At 39.4% G+C, this 16,721-nt stretch overlaps 2 protein-coding genes across 2 annotated transcripts in view; one reads left to right on the top strand and one right to left on the bottom strand.

The window, feature by feature from the left end:
- LOC115750044 (photosynthetic NDH subunit of subcomplex B 3, chloroplastic) overlaps window positions 1-16,721 on the bottom strand; it is a 20,070-nt gene continuing 3,349 nt past the window's right edge. Inside the window, exons 2-7 of the mRNA XM_030687180.2 lie at window positions 2,041-2,264; window positions 1,796-1,909; window positions 1,540-1,593; window positions 1,004-1,066; window positions 843-905; window positions 1-424 (exon numbers count right to left, since the gene is read on the bottom strand). Of these exons, the coding sequence (XP_030543040.1) occupies window positions 389-424; window positions 843-905; window positions 1,004-1,066; window positions 1,540-1,593; window positions 1,796-1,909; window positions 2,041-2,229 (519 nt within the window). The 5' untranslated portion in view covers window positions 2,230-2,264 and the 3' untranslated portion in view covers window positions 1-388. The remainder of the gene's footprint in view (window positions 425-842; window positions 906-1,003; window positions 1,067-1,539; window positions 1,594-1,795; window positions 1,910-2,040; window positions 2,265-16,721) is intronic.
- LOC115750076 (gibberellin 3-beta-dioxygenase 1-like) overlaps window positions 7,800-16,721 on the top strand; it is a 25,842-nt gene continuing 16,920 nt past the window's right edge. Inside the window, exons 1-2 of the mRNA XM_048277902.1 lie at window positions 7,800-8,314; window positions 8,970-9,624. Coding sequence (XP_048133859.1) covers window positions 7,827-8,314; window positions 8,970-9,549 — 1,068 coding nt within the window. The 5' untranslated portion in view covers window positions 7,800-7,826 and the 3' untranslated portion in view covers window positions 9,550-9,624. The remainder of the gene's footprint in view (window positions 8,315-8,969; window positions 9,625-16,721) is intronic.

The raw sequence follows: 16,721 nt of genomic DNA, 5'->3' as shown, positions 1-16,721 counted from the left end.
AAGAAAAAGAGTTATATCCTAGGGAAACCAGTTTTATGTAGACAGCCAAGTCTCGTATCAGAGGTGAGGCTTATGGAGAGGGTATGAGATATGATAGCCGACCGGAGTTCCGTTCGATGCCATGTCAACTGTTCCGAATTCATCGGAATGATCATCTACAAGCTGCCTATCATAGCCATTAATCACGATCTATTCATGCATCTAACTCTACACAAAACTAAAAGTTTGCACCAGTGACAAACTACGCTTGCAGGATCAAGGTCACTTTTGACATGAAAAATCAAGGGCATGCAAGTGCAGTTGAGCAGTTATCATCGATCCTGACTCATCTCCCTTTACAGAGAAAGCAAACTTTCGACTGATTCAATGAGCAAGGTCCGGTTCTTCATCACTTCTTCCATTGGGGCAATCTTTGCACCACAACCTGCGATTTAAACCCACAAGCAGAGATGTTTGTTAGACCTGTGTCCCCAAGAAACAAAAGTAATTGTCAACTAAGGGTGTGTTTGTTTCACCGAAAACTTCATTACAAAGAAAAATATTTTCCAAGTGATTTGATTTGTTTGGCGGTTTTGAACAAGTGATTTCCTTCTTGCTAGAAGGAAGCAGTTTTCCCCCAACCTAAGCTTGTTGTTTTCAATCAATAAAAAACGTTCTCCATAAATTGATTAGTTTTCCGTCATTCAAACACAAAACCAACAAATAATGTCTGAGAAACAGTTTTCCTTCAAATAAATGAACCGTACTCCATGACAACCACAACTTACTTTCTTCCAGATTTCAATTAACTTGCGAAAATGCTTTCTAGCAACAAAGGGATGGTACAAGTCCACGTGCTTTACCTTTCCAGAGTTTTCTTTATTCCCCACAATAGTTTGACAAGCAAGTCTCCAGGATTCAGGTTTCTGGCAGTTGGAGCCATTGTTAGAAAAATTGATTATCAAGGTTATAACCTGTATTCGTTAGACTAACATCGGAAGAGAGAGAGAGAGAGAGAGGTTACTTTCTTCAAATATCGAAGCTCAGTGTCGGTTCTCTCATTTAGAAGATCCTTCCCATCAATAATCTGCCCAACAGGACAAGTTTCAATCATCCAATAATGGACACAATCTTCAAATTGTAGGATACTTAAGCAGCTCATGTTGGTCTCTAAGCTCTAAACATGACTGCAGGCGTCAGCAATAGAAAGAAAACCATTTCCATGAAGAAAGCACTCTTAACATCTTCAATCCCCTGAAAGTTCATGCTCTAAGAGCGCACATCCATGTCATACCCAGACCTCAAGAACCCTTCATCCTTCAAAGTTTTATCTCATTAAAGTGCTTTAAACATGGGTTTGTTCAAAGCATCCACTCAGAGAATTCTCAGCTCAAACACTACATTGAACTTTTATTTTTCCATCTCAAGAAACCAGAAACATCTGTGCTCTTACTTAAATGAGCTTCACAAATCACTTCAATGCCGACATACTGTGGCGTCCTAATTCCCTGTCTTAGATGCGAAAGCTACACGGCAAACTGCCGACCCAAACATACATACCTCCACAATGCAAGTTCCACAGCTCCCACCACCTCCACAATTCATCACTTTCCCCTGCAGAGAAGAGAAAATCATCAAACACTTCTCGTGCGTGCCAAAACTCACCACCACGCATCACCAGAAAAAAAGTACTCAAATTTCAGAATGCATTGAGAAACCAATCACGCTATCGAATTGATGGTAAGTGACACCGAATCTTGATCTATATCCAGAACTCATCAATCAGCGAGAAATTTTGCACGAAGAACGGACTTACATACGTGGCATAGAGCTCGATCTTGTTCTCGTTCATGATGTTCCTCAGCAGCTTCTCTCCGCTTATAGCTTTAGCCTTATCTACCGGATACGAACCATCAGCCGCCGGCTTCGGCTGCCATTAAGACCGCTTCATCATCAGCCCATACGAATTTCTTCACGCACGAGATCAGCATTTTGTCTATCACATTCAGAAACCACAGAATTCGCGAAACGCATGATAATCAGTGGGTGCGAAGTGATTACACCGATGAACTCGAGCTCGATCTCCGGCTTTTCTGGCGCGGCCGACGAAGATTCTGTCGCACACGCTGCATTCAACGACAGAGCGAGTCTCTTCCGGTGGATGAGGATTGAAGGTTTCTGGTGATTTCCCAACTTGGAGGCGACGTCCGATGGCCGGAGGTGTACGGCGGCGAGGCTGAGGGAAGCCATGGCGACCGCTCCTCCTTCCTTGTGGCTTTAACGATAACGTTGAAGATTCGACGTGCCACGTGTAGTGAGGGGAAAAAAGAGAGAGAGAGAAATGACCAATCAGATCTTTAACGGCATCAACTCGATGGGGTATCCATAGTAAAATCCAGCGTCCGAGGAGCACGTGACAGTCATGTGCCAATTTCGAGCAGATGGGAAGCAAGGCGAACTCCTTGGCTCACGAACCGATCTGAAGGTTGTGTTGGAATCTGATGATCGGGCCTTGATAATTGCACTTACAGATTGTGATCTGCGAGCTCAAGATGCAGGACCTCTTATCACCCCGAACGCATTAGCTTATTTTAAAAATATTCAAGCATTCGGCTATCTTAGAGAGACTTGACCGAAAAACAGATTGAATCGCATAATCTGTAAAAACCCGTCGACGCTACACCTTTCCTCTAAATTAGCTTGCAAATACGCCTCGAGAGAGCAGCACGAACCTAGGTTGATTCTACAAGAGTAAAGAAACTCACGGACGGACACCAAGAATCTAGTACCGATTATTCCACCAAGGAGCGGGATATATACCTGGTACGGTGGCTGGACATGAAAAAAATGAAATTGTGATTTTGAGATTCTAAGTAGAGGCAGGTGATGTTTTAGTAGGTAAATTGACGACTTGAAAAGGATTCGGAACGCGGTAAGTTGTATCTTAGGGAATGGGACCAAAGCGATTAGCCCAGTTCTCTTTGCCTAGTCCTAGCCCTATAGGGAATCAAATGAGCTAGAAGAGAAGGCAAAAAGGGCTCGTCCCTTGATTCAAGTTTTTTTTTTTTTTTTACTCAAGGAGAGATTCAGGTAAATAATTGTTCGGCTTTGAATAAATCCATCTATTTCGACACACTCAAATGACCCCTTCTCATAATGAGAAAATATATAACCCCATTCCGGGCCGGTCGAATTTTATGGGGCCCACTATGCTTCAAGGCCCATTTACCTTGTTCTCATGCAATTACTTAAAAGTAAAAATAACACATTAGATTGTGTAATTTGTGAAGGCCCGTCCGCGCTAAACCTTTCCTCGAAATTAGTTTGCAAATCCTTCTCGAATTGTATGGGATCCGCTGCGGTCCAAGGCCCATTTATCTCGTTCTCGTGCAATCACTTGAAGCAATGGCAGTGGACTTTCAGACTTTCAGACCAAAAAGAAAAAGTGCAGATGCTATAAAATGGAGTCACCAATCGTATCATGATCGTGGGGTGCAAATTACATAGGTTGTTGGGTTGCTGCAGGTAGACGTGGCCAGTTCCACGGAACCGCCGGTTCCGGTTCCTAAAAAAGGTGGAACCGCCGGTTACAGTTTCGGTTCGGAACCGCCGGTTCCTATGCCCAATAACTTTTTTCCCTCAAGCCTCCTCCTTTTTTTTTTTTTAAAGCCGGGATGGCGCCTGTTCCGGGCCGATTCCGAAAATTTAGAAACTAGAACCGGCCCTTGAAGGCCGGTTCCTATTCCAGGTTGGAACCGTGGGCCCGGTCAACGGGCCGGTTTTGAACCCACGGTTCCATATGGCCATGTCTAGCAGCAGGACACTAACTGATTGTTCAACCTCTCTAATTGACATTGGCAAGGCACACAGGACTTGGCAAATCTTTTGGGAAAGGTTTGTGCTCTATTTGTTTTGCAAAAAATAATTTTTAAAAAAAAATTGAATTTTTTAATATTTAGTTCGCGAAAAATAAGCTTATTAAGGAAAACGTCTTCCAACATGGGAAAATCACCTACAAAAATGGGGAAAATATTTTCAAATTACCCTCATTTTTTCTCTCTCCACTCCTCTGCATTTTTAATCTATTTTTTTATTTTTTATTTTCGAATTTCTTATTTTTTTTACTTTCATTTTTTTTCTTACCCTATTGGTCGTCGGTAACGGACTAGGCCAGGCCTCGCTCGAAGTCAGCAAGGCGCCTCGCTCGACCCTCGAGCTCTCGCCAGGCTCGCCTCGCCGAATGTGGCCTCGAGCGAGTCGCAGCCGCGCCATTTGTCCTGTTGAGTTCACAACATGGCTCTTGCATGTCCCCTCGCACGAATCACAAGCGTGTCTACATGCATATGCTGGGATGTCAGGCTAAGCGTCGTTGGCGTTGCCCCTTTTGTCCTGATGCCAAAAGGCAACGGATGTGACAGGCTTAAATAATTCTAGTCCCAAGACAAGGGAACAGCAATCTCTTTAACCCTTTTGCAACAAAATATTTTCTTTCAGGATAAGGACAAATCACCCCCATCATGACGTGAGAATTTCAATTACTAGCTGGCACTGTTTTTCAATCGAATAATATCTGATTAATGCATATCCACAAAGATTTAAAACTCATAAACTCAAAGAAGTCCCGGGTAAAGATGTTCTTATCCTTTAACTCGGTTTGGAATCAAATGTATGACTGTTGGAAAGATCAGGGACATTCATGTTGACTGATGGTCGAAGGGATGCCTAGGAACATGATGGTCCAAAGCTAATCATCTTGGACGAATTATAGCAAAAAGATTAGGAGAAGCAAAGAAATATGTCCTAAAAAATAGTCATAGTACTATTAGCAAAGGTAACACAGGTTGCATCCAGATGATTTTACATCAATCAGACTCAGATAATTGAATTTTGTGTTGGCTCTAAAAATAAAAATAAAAATAAAAATAAAAATAAAAACAATTTATGACCTTGAGGGAACATCAAGAGGAACTAAAGGATATGGCACTCCATATAATTTGCAATCGTTTACCCGAACATTCTAACTGGGACACTCGATCAATGATGCCCCCGCATTCGGGATTCTCAAGGCTATGCACAAGGTGAGCAGGGTTATTGATTGTGGTGTCCGGACCGGAATTTAATTCACTTGTTATTAGCATAGAAGTTACATTTGACGAGTCTCCAAGATTTCCGACTATGAGTGATTATAGCAATGTTCACATGAATCTGAACATTGTTTAGCTTGAGGTGGAGTTGCAACTAGAAACTCCCGAGGTAGTGGGTATTATCGGAGTAATAAATGCAGATGGCGCTTGTAGCGAGGTGGAGCCTATAGAACCAATGGTCGCTATAATTGCTGAGATTGACAAGGTATGTATTCGGTCTCCTCACGGATATGAATGCAACGGTGGTTTTGCTTTATCTATAGCTGAAGAGATTATGTCAGAAAGTCCTTGTAGAGCAATTAAAGGTGCATGTGCAGTTGGTATTCTGATTAGGTCCTCGGATATGGCGAAGTTCAAGCGCAGCTTGGACTTGGAAGATTTCCGTTGCGGTTGAACTCATTGGGGCTGTGGGGGACAAGCAACGAAGTTCGTATTTTCACCGAAGCAATTGTGGCTTGGTCAAACATCGAGCAAATGTGGAAATTGTTAAAATTGTTTCTCTAGTTTGAGCCAGAAGCAAAAATATGAAAATAAGTATATCTTGATCGTGAAATTAAAGATAAGAGAAACGAGCATGCAATCTTCTTTTGGCATTTGAAGTCAATCAAGAAAATCAAAGAAAATCTAATATGGAAGTAGGTTGGCCAAATTTGAATTCTACATTGGATAACATTTGTTTTGAATCTCACGAAAATCTATCTTTGATGGAATCGATGTGATAATTCCTATTTTGAATAGGTTTCCTAATCCTACTTGGAGAAGATTTCCTATTTTGGAATTAACCATTGCCTATAAATCAGAAGCTAATTTTCTTTATAACGAGTATCAAAGAGGAGCTTCTGCTAATGGAATTACATCAAGTATTCAAGTGTTAAAGCTGATTAAATCTTGTGGTAAGATTTGTGCTAATTCCTTCGTGAGATTGAGGGAATTTCGCATTCCCTATTGTGTCTAGCAATATCATATAGACATGGGTGAATAGGTGCTTCTGAACAGTTTTGAAACTCTATGCGAAATTTAAACAAGTTAAAGTTGGATCCGAATATATTTAGTAACGAATTCAGAACAATACGTGCAATTGTCTAAACACAAGAAAGAGAGTTTAGAGTAAGAGAGAATTGCATGCAAAGTTTATAGTAGTTCAGCTTAAATAAGCCCACGTCCACTTTCTCACGTTGACAATTGTTTGGATGAATTTCATTAGATGAATTGTTGAAGGGTTATAAGTGATATCACACTTTTCATTCTTACAAAACCTCTCAAAGATAAAGTGTATTGCTCTCGAGAATAAGTATATGAATTTGAAAAACTCAAGCACTTTAGAATTCTAAGTTCTGATCTCTCTTAAATCGGTCACCATGGATATCCCTTTTATACTCCTTCACCTCAAAACTAGCAGTTGGACAAGTCTTCAAAGGAACGCTCTTCAATCACTAATTGGAGGCCATCGATCTTGACTAGAAGATACCGTATCTAGAGAGATTTGGTAGCCGTTGGAATAGTGTCCGAACCCTTCAGATTTAGTAGCCCATACAAATAAATCCTCGATTTTCATAAGTAGAGTTTATTCAATTATGGAAGCTTTCTTGTCCCATGAAACATAATTTTCAATCAAGGATATTCTCCCAATATGCTTAGAAAATAATCCCGTCAATCAAAGATTTCAAACTTCCATAAATAACAGAGCCAAATCGAAAATCTGTCAAGCGTGGGTCTTCGAAATTAGGACAAAAAGTATTGCAAAATTTGAAAATAATTTAGAAGTAGTCTTCAAAAGTAGAAAATCTCTTTGAATCCGATCAGATTGGAACAATGACTATAAGTTTAAATAAAGTCTTCACAAGTGGTGATATATCAAGAAGGATTTGGAAGATCCTTCCAAGAAGGACTGGTAATTTGGTCATTGTGGCCCTTATTGTATGTGGAAAGCAATTGCTTAGTCATCGTGACCCATATGGAAAGCAATTTCTAATATAGGGAGGAAGTGGGTGGATGGGTCTACGCTTCAAACTTTGTGATTTAACTTCTACCACTTTTAATGTCGACGAATGAATCATTCTCGACTTTGTTTTCTGTAACGCCGATTGTTGGGTTTTTCGGAACATTCGACTAATGTTTTTGGAGCATGACAATTCTTTCATCGTATCGAAATTTGATAATTAATAGAGTTAGTGGGACTTCTAGGAAGGAATTCAAAAAAAAAAAAAAGTTCTATCACCAATTGTCAATGAAAGGGAATTTTTCTCTATCTTTTTTTCTCTTTATAACATCGGTTGTTGGGTTTTTTTAGAGCATTTAAATAATCTCTTTGTGCTACGGCAGTTCCCTCGTCCTATAAAGAGAGATAAATTTTTAGAAATACAGTACAGTTTTAAGCTTTTATAGAAAGAAGAAAGAAAAGAAAGGAAAAAACAGCCTTGTCATGCAAACACTAAAAACTGTTGGGAGTCCTTTTTTTTTTTTTTTGTGGTCAAATTTGGAGTCTTATTGAGATGCCACAATTTCTACAAATTTTTTCGTTCCCTATTTTGTCTCATCCCCAGCATCCTTCCAAAACCACATCCAGACACCACTTCTGTCCACCAGCTGGCCCCATCTAACATTTGAAACGGATGTTTTACATTACTATACTCGCCCAATATATATAAAGAACCCCTGTCTTTCCTTGTTAGCTTCTGTTTTCCTTTCAAATTCCAGCTTTTCATGGCTACTCTCTCTGAAGCCTACACAGAAACACCTCTCCTTCTTGAGCACATCATCCCCATAGACTTTGATTCTTTTAAAGAAGTGCCGCAATCGCATTCGTGGCCTCGATCTGGCGATGAGTCTCCAAGGAGGATGCTAAATTTCGAGGGAGATCACTTCTCAGTTCCAGCCATTGATCTTGAAAGCCCGGATGCAATCGAAATGGTGGGTCATGCATGCAAAAATTTGGGCATATTCCAGGTCACTAGGCACGGAATCCCTTCAAGTCTTCTGAGGGAGGTCGAGTCGCAAGCTTGGCAGTTTTTCTCGCTCCCGGCGAGAGCCAAGGTAAGGGCCGCGAGGTCCCCCGGCGGAGCTACGGGCTACGGTGTCGCTCGGATCACACCATTCTTCAACAAGTTCATGTGGCATGAAGGGTTTACCATGATGGGATCGCCACTGGAGCATGCTAGGGAGGTTTGGCCTCATGGGTATCGCAAGTTTTGGTGAGTGATAACTTCCATGCATGGACAATTCATGCACGTAGAGAAGGTGATGATTAGGTGGATGGTTTATTTATGCATGACTAGGTAGAGCTAGGGTTTGGCTGGAGAAATTTTTCATTCAAGTTTGGTAATAATTAAGAAATTTCTTCCTATTTTTCACTAAATTATTACTTGCATGATGACTCAATGAACAGTCCCTCTTTCTTCTCTCTAGAAATTTACATACTCCTCCCAAAAGTAGCCAACTTTGTGATTCTAGTGAACATCAAAGTTTTTTTTTTTTTTTGGTAAGGGTAGTGAACATCAAAGTTCATCGCATGTTTATTAAAGATTCAAGTGATAATTCTTTTCAAGCTAACTATTAAGTGATGCTGAAAAAGTCCATCGCATGTAACCACTTCTTAGCTTTTAATGGTTTATACAGATCTGATAAACCACTTCTAGCGAGAGCTTTTAATATTTCTTATTTTATGTGGAAGTGTTATTTCTGTAATCAATAATGGTAGAGAAGTCTCTTTTGACTACTTAAGTATGTCCCAGTGGTAAGCAAAATTTTAAAACTAGTCTTAGTTTCGTTATCCTTATTAATGTCTCTTATTCTGGGCATTATTAATGTTTTTGTCCTCTCGTGCTTTCTTGGGGTCACGTACATTAGTAAAGTAATGGAAGACTATCAGGACAAAATGAAGGCGCTCTCCGAGCGACTACTTGCCATGATCCTGAAGTACCTCGGCATATCCGAGCACGACATCGACTGGCCACGACTCCGGAGCAACCCGAGCTCAGCGTTGCAGCTGAACTCCTACCCGCAGTGCCCCGATCCGGGCCTGGCCATGGGGCTCGCGCCGCACACTGACACCTCCTTCTTGACAATACTTCACCAAAACGACAGCGCACATGGGCTCCAATTCCACAGGGAAGGCCGAGGTTGGGTACCCGTGTTACCCATGGACGGTGCACTTGTGGTGAACGTGGGTGACATGCTCCACATCATGTCTAATGCCATGTTCCCCAGTGTGGTTCACCGGGTTATCGCGAACGGGAAAAGGCACCGGCTATCCATAGGTTACTTTTACAGACCCCCGATGGATTTTCGCATCGGTCCGATCCACGGACTCACGCAGGCCTCAGGCCAGGAGGTCGCCGCTCGGTTCCAGTCCATCATGGTGAAGGATTACGTTCAGATGAAGGCCAAGAATCTTGACAAGGCACTCTCAATGATTAGGATCGGATGATGTAGAATCAACTCTAGTTTTTGTTCCTTTTTTTCCCCCTCCCGTCGTCTTCTTTGTGAAGTTTGGTCTTTGTTATTAGTTCCTAGTCTGGTGCATGACGTCGTCTTATTCCATAACTCTTAAAAACGCACACGGGTCTCGATGAAAAGCCGTTTGTGAAAAGACAAAAGTTCCACGTTTGTGCATTTAAGAAGGTCCGAAATTAAAACTTATGATTACGTACATGTCAAAGTTAATTTGCGAACTTCAACAGGTGGAGATCAAAGTCGCCGTAACCTCAATGAAGCAACTAAGGTGTGAATTATTGTCCTGAGCCTGCTTGTTGAAATTCTTTATCAACTTTGTCAGCCTCATATTTACAAAATAAAAGGAAAGGATCAGAACAAAGAAGAAACAGTTAGACACGTTTTGATAATATGCTGGGGCTAGGATCTTTCTTTACCAATGTGAAGATGAGACAAAAAGAGCCTCTCGTTCAGCGATACGAATTTCTCCGACGTCACTGTTATCAGCACATTTTTGTGTTCTCGAGCATCAGCATGTGATGACAAAACTCTATTGCCACACTTCAGATATTTTCAGACAGATGTGTGTCCGTTCCAATCAGATTGAACCGCATATTTCGGGTTCCTACTTCCTACATAGGAACCCAACCATTTTTTGCATAAAAGAAAAAGTAAATTTTTATGACAAACATACGAGTTGTGTTAAGATATATGAGTGAGTTGTGTTAGAGAAGTCTTAATGTATGGGATTTAACATTTGATGGTTATAATAATTAATAACCTAAAAAGCTCATAAAAAAATAAATCCCGAATCAATGTTTGATTCACTTTATCTAGCCAAAAGATTATAACAAAATAAATCAAATTGATCCAATTAATTTTGTTCCAGACGCTCTCTTTTAATTCTGATTGGATTAGCGGATCAAAGTGGATCTTACTAAAAATTTATGTAGAAGGTTTCACATGAAGTTCATTGAACAGTAAGGCAGTGCAATCTTTCTTAGGGATGTAATGATGAAGATAATAGTAGTTTTTATGACCTTATCTTATTTTCTTGACATGTCATTGATAGCTAAACACCGATAATAGGGTTGAGAGCTTCGTTAACACCCGGAAGGCTTGAATCAGAAAGTAGAATACATCCAAAATTGAACTTCAGCATCAGTCCAAACGAATATTCATAAAAATTGGAGTTGCTCACTTTATATGGAATTCCATGCTATGGTAAGCTTATCGCTTGGCTGAATTTCGTGCAAGTTCAAGAATTCATTGTGATTTCAAGGTACAAAGTGAAGTGACAATTTTCTGGTACGCTGAATTAAAAGAAAAGCATGTGTATCGTGTGAATAGAATGATTTGTCTCTGAATGTTGTGTCTGATGACCGGACCATTTGAACCATGGAAGAGTTTGGAACTTGGGCCAAAACTCTGAAACTGCGTTTTTAATGAAGTATGACATAAAATTAATTAACAATATCATTGCCTTAATCTAACCTTTAGGAGATGGACTGAGCATTCCTATTGAGTGGAATAAGAAACAAAATGAGATTCAAAATCATAACTCTTTTCTCTATTGGGCCTAACAATACAACTTAGAGAGGGTGAATAGGTTGTTTGAAGAACTATGAAAAATATTTACGGCATAAAATAAGTTCAACTTCAAACAACAGGTCAAATATTTGCAGAGTTATTGTAGAGATCGGGTCAACAGATGTTTGAAATATCGTGAAAAGATTGTGTGCTGAAGTGTGTGAAGATCACGAGAAATAAGAACGCACAAAACAGTAGGTGATATAAAAAGATGTAGTGAGTATATGTTCACAAAACATATCTGAACGTGTACAAGACTAAGTAAAAGATTAAGTAAAATGCAAGCACACAAGATATATATAGTGGTTCGATTTTATCCTCAAGCCTACATCTACTCTCAAGACTAACAGCCACAACTTGGGCTGGAATTCACTAGTAATCTTCAAAATAAGTTACAAACATCAAGTACCGTCTTTCCAATAAATCATACTATCAAGACTCATGTGCTGCTCTCACTATTGTACACTTGAACTTGCACACAATTACAACACAAAGAGATTACCAAAGAAGATTTTTCGGGAGAGCCAAGTAACAACGAGAGAGAAGTAACTCACAACAAGTAAATGCATTTTACGTTGTGTTGTCTCTAATATTTTGGCCTAGATGGTCTTCCATTATAAAGACAACTTCATTCTTCCCGGTGGAAGGGCTTGAGAAGTCACACTAGTCATTAGAGATCCGTTGGAACTGCTGCAACTACAGTTTCTCACAGCATTCCGAAAGATTTGTTGTTCTAACACTATTCTAAAAAAGTTGACAAATGCTAACAGCTATAACCTACCCGATAGACTTCGTGATTTTTCTCTACGAATCTTTCACTCGCAAATGCCTATATTTTCTTATAACGAAACATCAGCACATGTTCGTGATTCAAACATCACGAAACTCGATATCAACGTAAACATTATCACAGATGATCTTTTAGTCCATTGGATCTATTTATAGGAAAACTTGGGAATGACTTGTGGTCTATTATCCGATGATTCCCTTGAGTATCCTAGCTCCCAAAGACATCACCCCGATGAAAGATTGACCATGGTACCTCCAAGTCATCATGAACATCCTGTCATCTTTGATTTGTTCTCCTCCTTGTCAAGATCTTCATCTTTATTTCTAGTCTTCGTTGAACTCAAGTCATTGATATCATCATAATCTTTATAGCAGTTATATTCTTCTTAATCAAAGATTTGGTCGCTTGATCAAGTGACTATCACCCGTTAAGAGTAAACATATGCATGATCCCTTATAATCAGGACATTCGTATCTTTACTAGACCGTTGATGTTATTCACCCAATCTTCCACCTAATTTATATAAGGCAGCTACTCTTTACCAAGATCTGCTGCTCAAACAACAATTCAGTGCATTCAATCTTTTTTCTAGTCCTTCCCAGCATATTCGCAATTGCGACTCCTCCAAGTTGTTCACCTTCACAAATGTGGTCATTCCAAACTTTAACAAACAACACATTTCTATACTTTTTCACCATCACCTAGTCCATCCAACTATTCACTTGATCTTCATAACTTCAAGCCATCACAAATATCCTCTTTTTTTCAGCTCGTACACTCTTAATCTAGGTCCTTTCGGATGTTTACCTTATAGAGATCCTTCTAACTTGTAGACATCTTCATTACCCAATATCTTGTTCACCTCGGAGATTGGCTACTAACCCCAAAGATGGGCAGAACACTCTAAACATTGGCAGAGCAGATCTTTGACGTAGGAATATCTGGTGCACTTTATAACATCATCTGCATTTCGACTTGTGCATAAATAACTTGGTATAACTCAACCAAGAGACACATTAGTAGCCTATGATTGTTTTTGTTATCATCAAAACAAGATTATGGATTTTTTAACAATCACCACATTGGTGACATTCCTAACATTCTCTTCATTCTATGATTGCATGTGTTTATTCCTCTGCCATGCGTTTTGCTCTATCTCAAGCGAGTAAATTCAAAGATATCATTGAATCGAGTAGTACCTAAATTGAGACTATCTCATGAAACTGCAATATCACTCTTTCTTGATCAGAAAAATCATTAGGGACAAGAATAACGCCCGAGCATATCAACACAGATTCGCGAATCGATATACTAAGCGACGTAATGAATTATTGTCAAGTCAAGATGACTAACTCCTCTCATTCTTTTTTCTTGGCATTGTTCTTGTTTACTAACCCACCTCCCAAGCCCTGAGAGGTTTGCTCTTCTTTGTACTTTCCTCTTTCTTGTCCTTTTCTGTAGAGTTTGGAAGTCTGTGGCTCTGTGCCCCCTTTTACATCTCTTTTATTTTAGGTGGGGGAGGAGAGGTGATAGTATTTTGTCCTTTTCTGGAGATTTTCAAAGTTTTAACTTGCTGACAACTAAGGAGACCTTTATAAAAGACATGTCATTAAGAAAAGGACTCCAGTTGCCCATGTGTCCGCCCTGAGACAGGGGAAAATGCTATAAATATTTCTTTTTGCCTAATTCTGTGGCCCAACCAATATTTGTCCTTTGTAAAAAGAGTTCCAAGAGAATAAAAAAGCAGCATCTAGAGAAGGTGCAACCCTTTCATCCATGATTGGCAAGCTCAGATATGGATGATTTCATTGTCCCTAATACCTCCTCCATAAGTGTCGAACACAATGGATTATGATGTTATAATGTCTTGATTGGGACATGAGGGGCAAAACAATTTGCTCCTTCAATCAAGGACCATTTCAAAGGGATGATGTACAAATACAAGAACCAATCTTGGCATGGATTGTGGTTCTTCTGAGCTGAATTAAGTAAAGAACATGCAGCCAAAAGAAGTAAAGTAACAATGCAAAGGAAAGCTCTCTTTCCATTTGTCTTGTTGGGTGCACAACATGGCACTGGCAAGTCCCCTCACACAATTCACAAGTGTGTCTACAGAAGAAAACACGAGAATATGATGGGATGTCAGGCTAAGTGTCGTTAGTGTTGCCTCTTTTGTCCTGATGCCAAAAGGTAACAGTTGTAACAGGCTTAAATTATTCTAGTACAAAGACAAGTGAACAACAATCTCTTTAACCCTTTTGCGATAAGATACTTTCTTTCAGGATAGGACAAATCACCCCATCATGACATGAGAATTTCAATTACTAGTTAGCACCCTATTCAATCGTATAATATCAGATTAATGCATAATTGAAAGAAGTCACATAAACTGAAAGAAGCCACAAGTAAAGATATTTTATTTTTTAGCTGGGTTTGGAATAAACTATATGACTATTGGAAAGACCAGGAGAATTCATGTTGACCAATAGTTGAACAAGAGAGCTTTACATATTTTAAATGTCTTCAGAGTAGGGATGACTAGGAAAATGATGATCGAAAGCTAATCATCTTGGACGAATAATAAAATAAAGATTAGTAGAAGCAAAGGACAATGTCCTAAAATAATCATGCTATTATTATTAACAGTACGAAAGGTAATATCCAGATGATTTTGCATCAATCAGACTCAAAAAATGGCCTAGTAATAATATCATAATTATCAAACGTAGAAAGTTGTATCCAGATGATTTTGCATTATTCAGAACCTGATAATTGACTTTTGTGTTGGCTTTGAAAACCATGAACAACCATTTAAGGCCTCGAGGGAACACCAAGAGTAACTAAAGAATATGTTGCTTCATATAATCCACAATCATTCACCTAAACATGCTAACCGATAGACTCGATCCATGATGCCCCCGCATTGAGAATTCTCGGGTTGACTAGATGCATGTTGCCTCGATCCTGCTGCCAGGGTGACCTTTAATTAAAAGGTTTATGACCGAATTGATATCAATATAATATGTTTAGGACTTTTTTTTAGTACTTTTCCCCTCTTTCAATATATTAAAGTATATGACCAAAAAATAATACATTAAAGGCTCCTTGCTTTATATAAATCAAATTATCCTCGACTACCACCAGGCCAAGACCCTTTTCCTATTTTGCTTGGAGCTACAATGTTACTTGGTCCCACTAAAAAGAGGTGAATTAACTTTTAGGAAAATCCCTTATGATTTTTGAAGATGGAAAAATAATCAAAGGTTACTCATGTGTTTAATAATTGAGTAATCCAGGTGAAAGATGCGCAAACTGTCATGTAGACGATGCCCTAATAGGACTTCTAAAGGTGATGAGCTCTCTATCGATCAAGAGCTCAAAATCCAAATTTAGAGAGAGCTTTACATTCTTTACATAGTCTTCCGAGAGCTTCAAATTGTAATTTTTTGAGAAGTGTTGGCATTATCATAGTTTGTGCTTAGGTGTGAGATAGTGAGATCTATAAGTTTGGGTATAAGTAGCACCGGCCTTGGGGATGCTTTTTTATAAGCGAAACATACTACTATAACTTCCAGAATATTTTTAATGAAATCCAATCAAGACGCTGTTAGCTTGGGAGAGTGGACATAGGGTTACACTAAACTGAACCACCAATAAGCTCGGTGTGCAAAGTCTTCTATCTCTATACTCACAATCACTTATTACTTGATAGAAGCTTTGGCACAGTTGAATATTGTCGGAACACCTATCATATTCACACTTGTTTTACTTGCTCTTACTTATATCATCTTGACACCTTGAATTCCATAATATTTTCATCATTAACTACAAAGAAGAGACTAAGTAATGTTGACTTCAAAGAGAGGTCCCAAGATAGGACATATACATGGTATGAAAGGCTCTATCTATTTTTGCAGTTTATGCCACTGTAGACAATCACATCATAAATATTAGAGTGTAGTTCATACACTTTATCGATAGGAAAGTACAGGGGTCCCGCTCCCCGATGAGTGGGCTGGAGTCCGGGTGAGCCACTCTGGCGGTGGTCTCAAGAGGGCAGCGCCCTCCGAACACTAAAGGACTTTTATAGTTTTTTTTTTTTTTTGGGGGGAAAAAAAGGGCTTTTATAGTTTGTGCCCATATTTTTCATTAATAATTTGGACTCGAGCCCTTGAATAGTTATTGTTGTATAATATATTTTTCTCTAATGATTGAGGGATATGACGAGAGCGCAATATGATAATTATAGTGGAATCTTCTATGGGACATTATCCTAGATTAAGGATGAACCAGGATAAAACCTTGTGTCTCGATTTATCTTTCTCGTTTTTTACGCTTTATTTCGTTGTGACTGCGCGTCAAATCTTAACAATAACAACTGGAAGGTTGTAATAACGTCTCACAACATCATCACGAGAACCATTGACTACGGGATCCGACTCGATGCATATGAAAACAGAACACATTTGGCTTATTTATATTTAACGTGTGGAGTGAGCGGTTTCTCTAGCAACACATTCCATTGATAGGCGCGTAGATGAGGAAGAACAGTGTACTTTAGTTGGTTGCTGCTCCGCTGCTGATGGTTACCTGAAGAGCTTTCAACAGACTAGATATTACCTATCAAATCTTGCTCGATAACCTGGTTTGACTTTGTCGTCCACATAATCCCATACCAAGACGTATCTAAAATAGTAGTCATTAGTGAAACCAAACTACTTGTACAAATCAACGGAATAATCCCATCTCGAACGGTCCAAAGACTACTGCTAAAAGAAGAAAGAGAC

The sequence above is a fragment of the Rhodamnia argentea genome, chromosome 4 (genome assembly GCF_020921035.1).
Source record: "Rhodamnia argentea isolate NSW1041297 chromosome 4, ASM2092103v1, whole genome shotgun sequence".
Taxonomy (NCBI): Eukaryota; Viridiplantae; Streptophyta; class Magnoliopsida; order Myrtales; family Myrtaceae; genus Rhodamnia; species Rhodamnia argentea.
The sequence above is the reverse complement of the archived record's forward strand: the minus strand, read 5'-3'. Positions and strand labels throughout refer to the sequence as shown.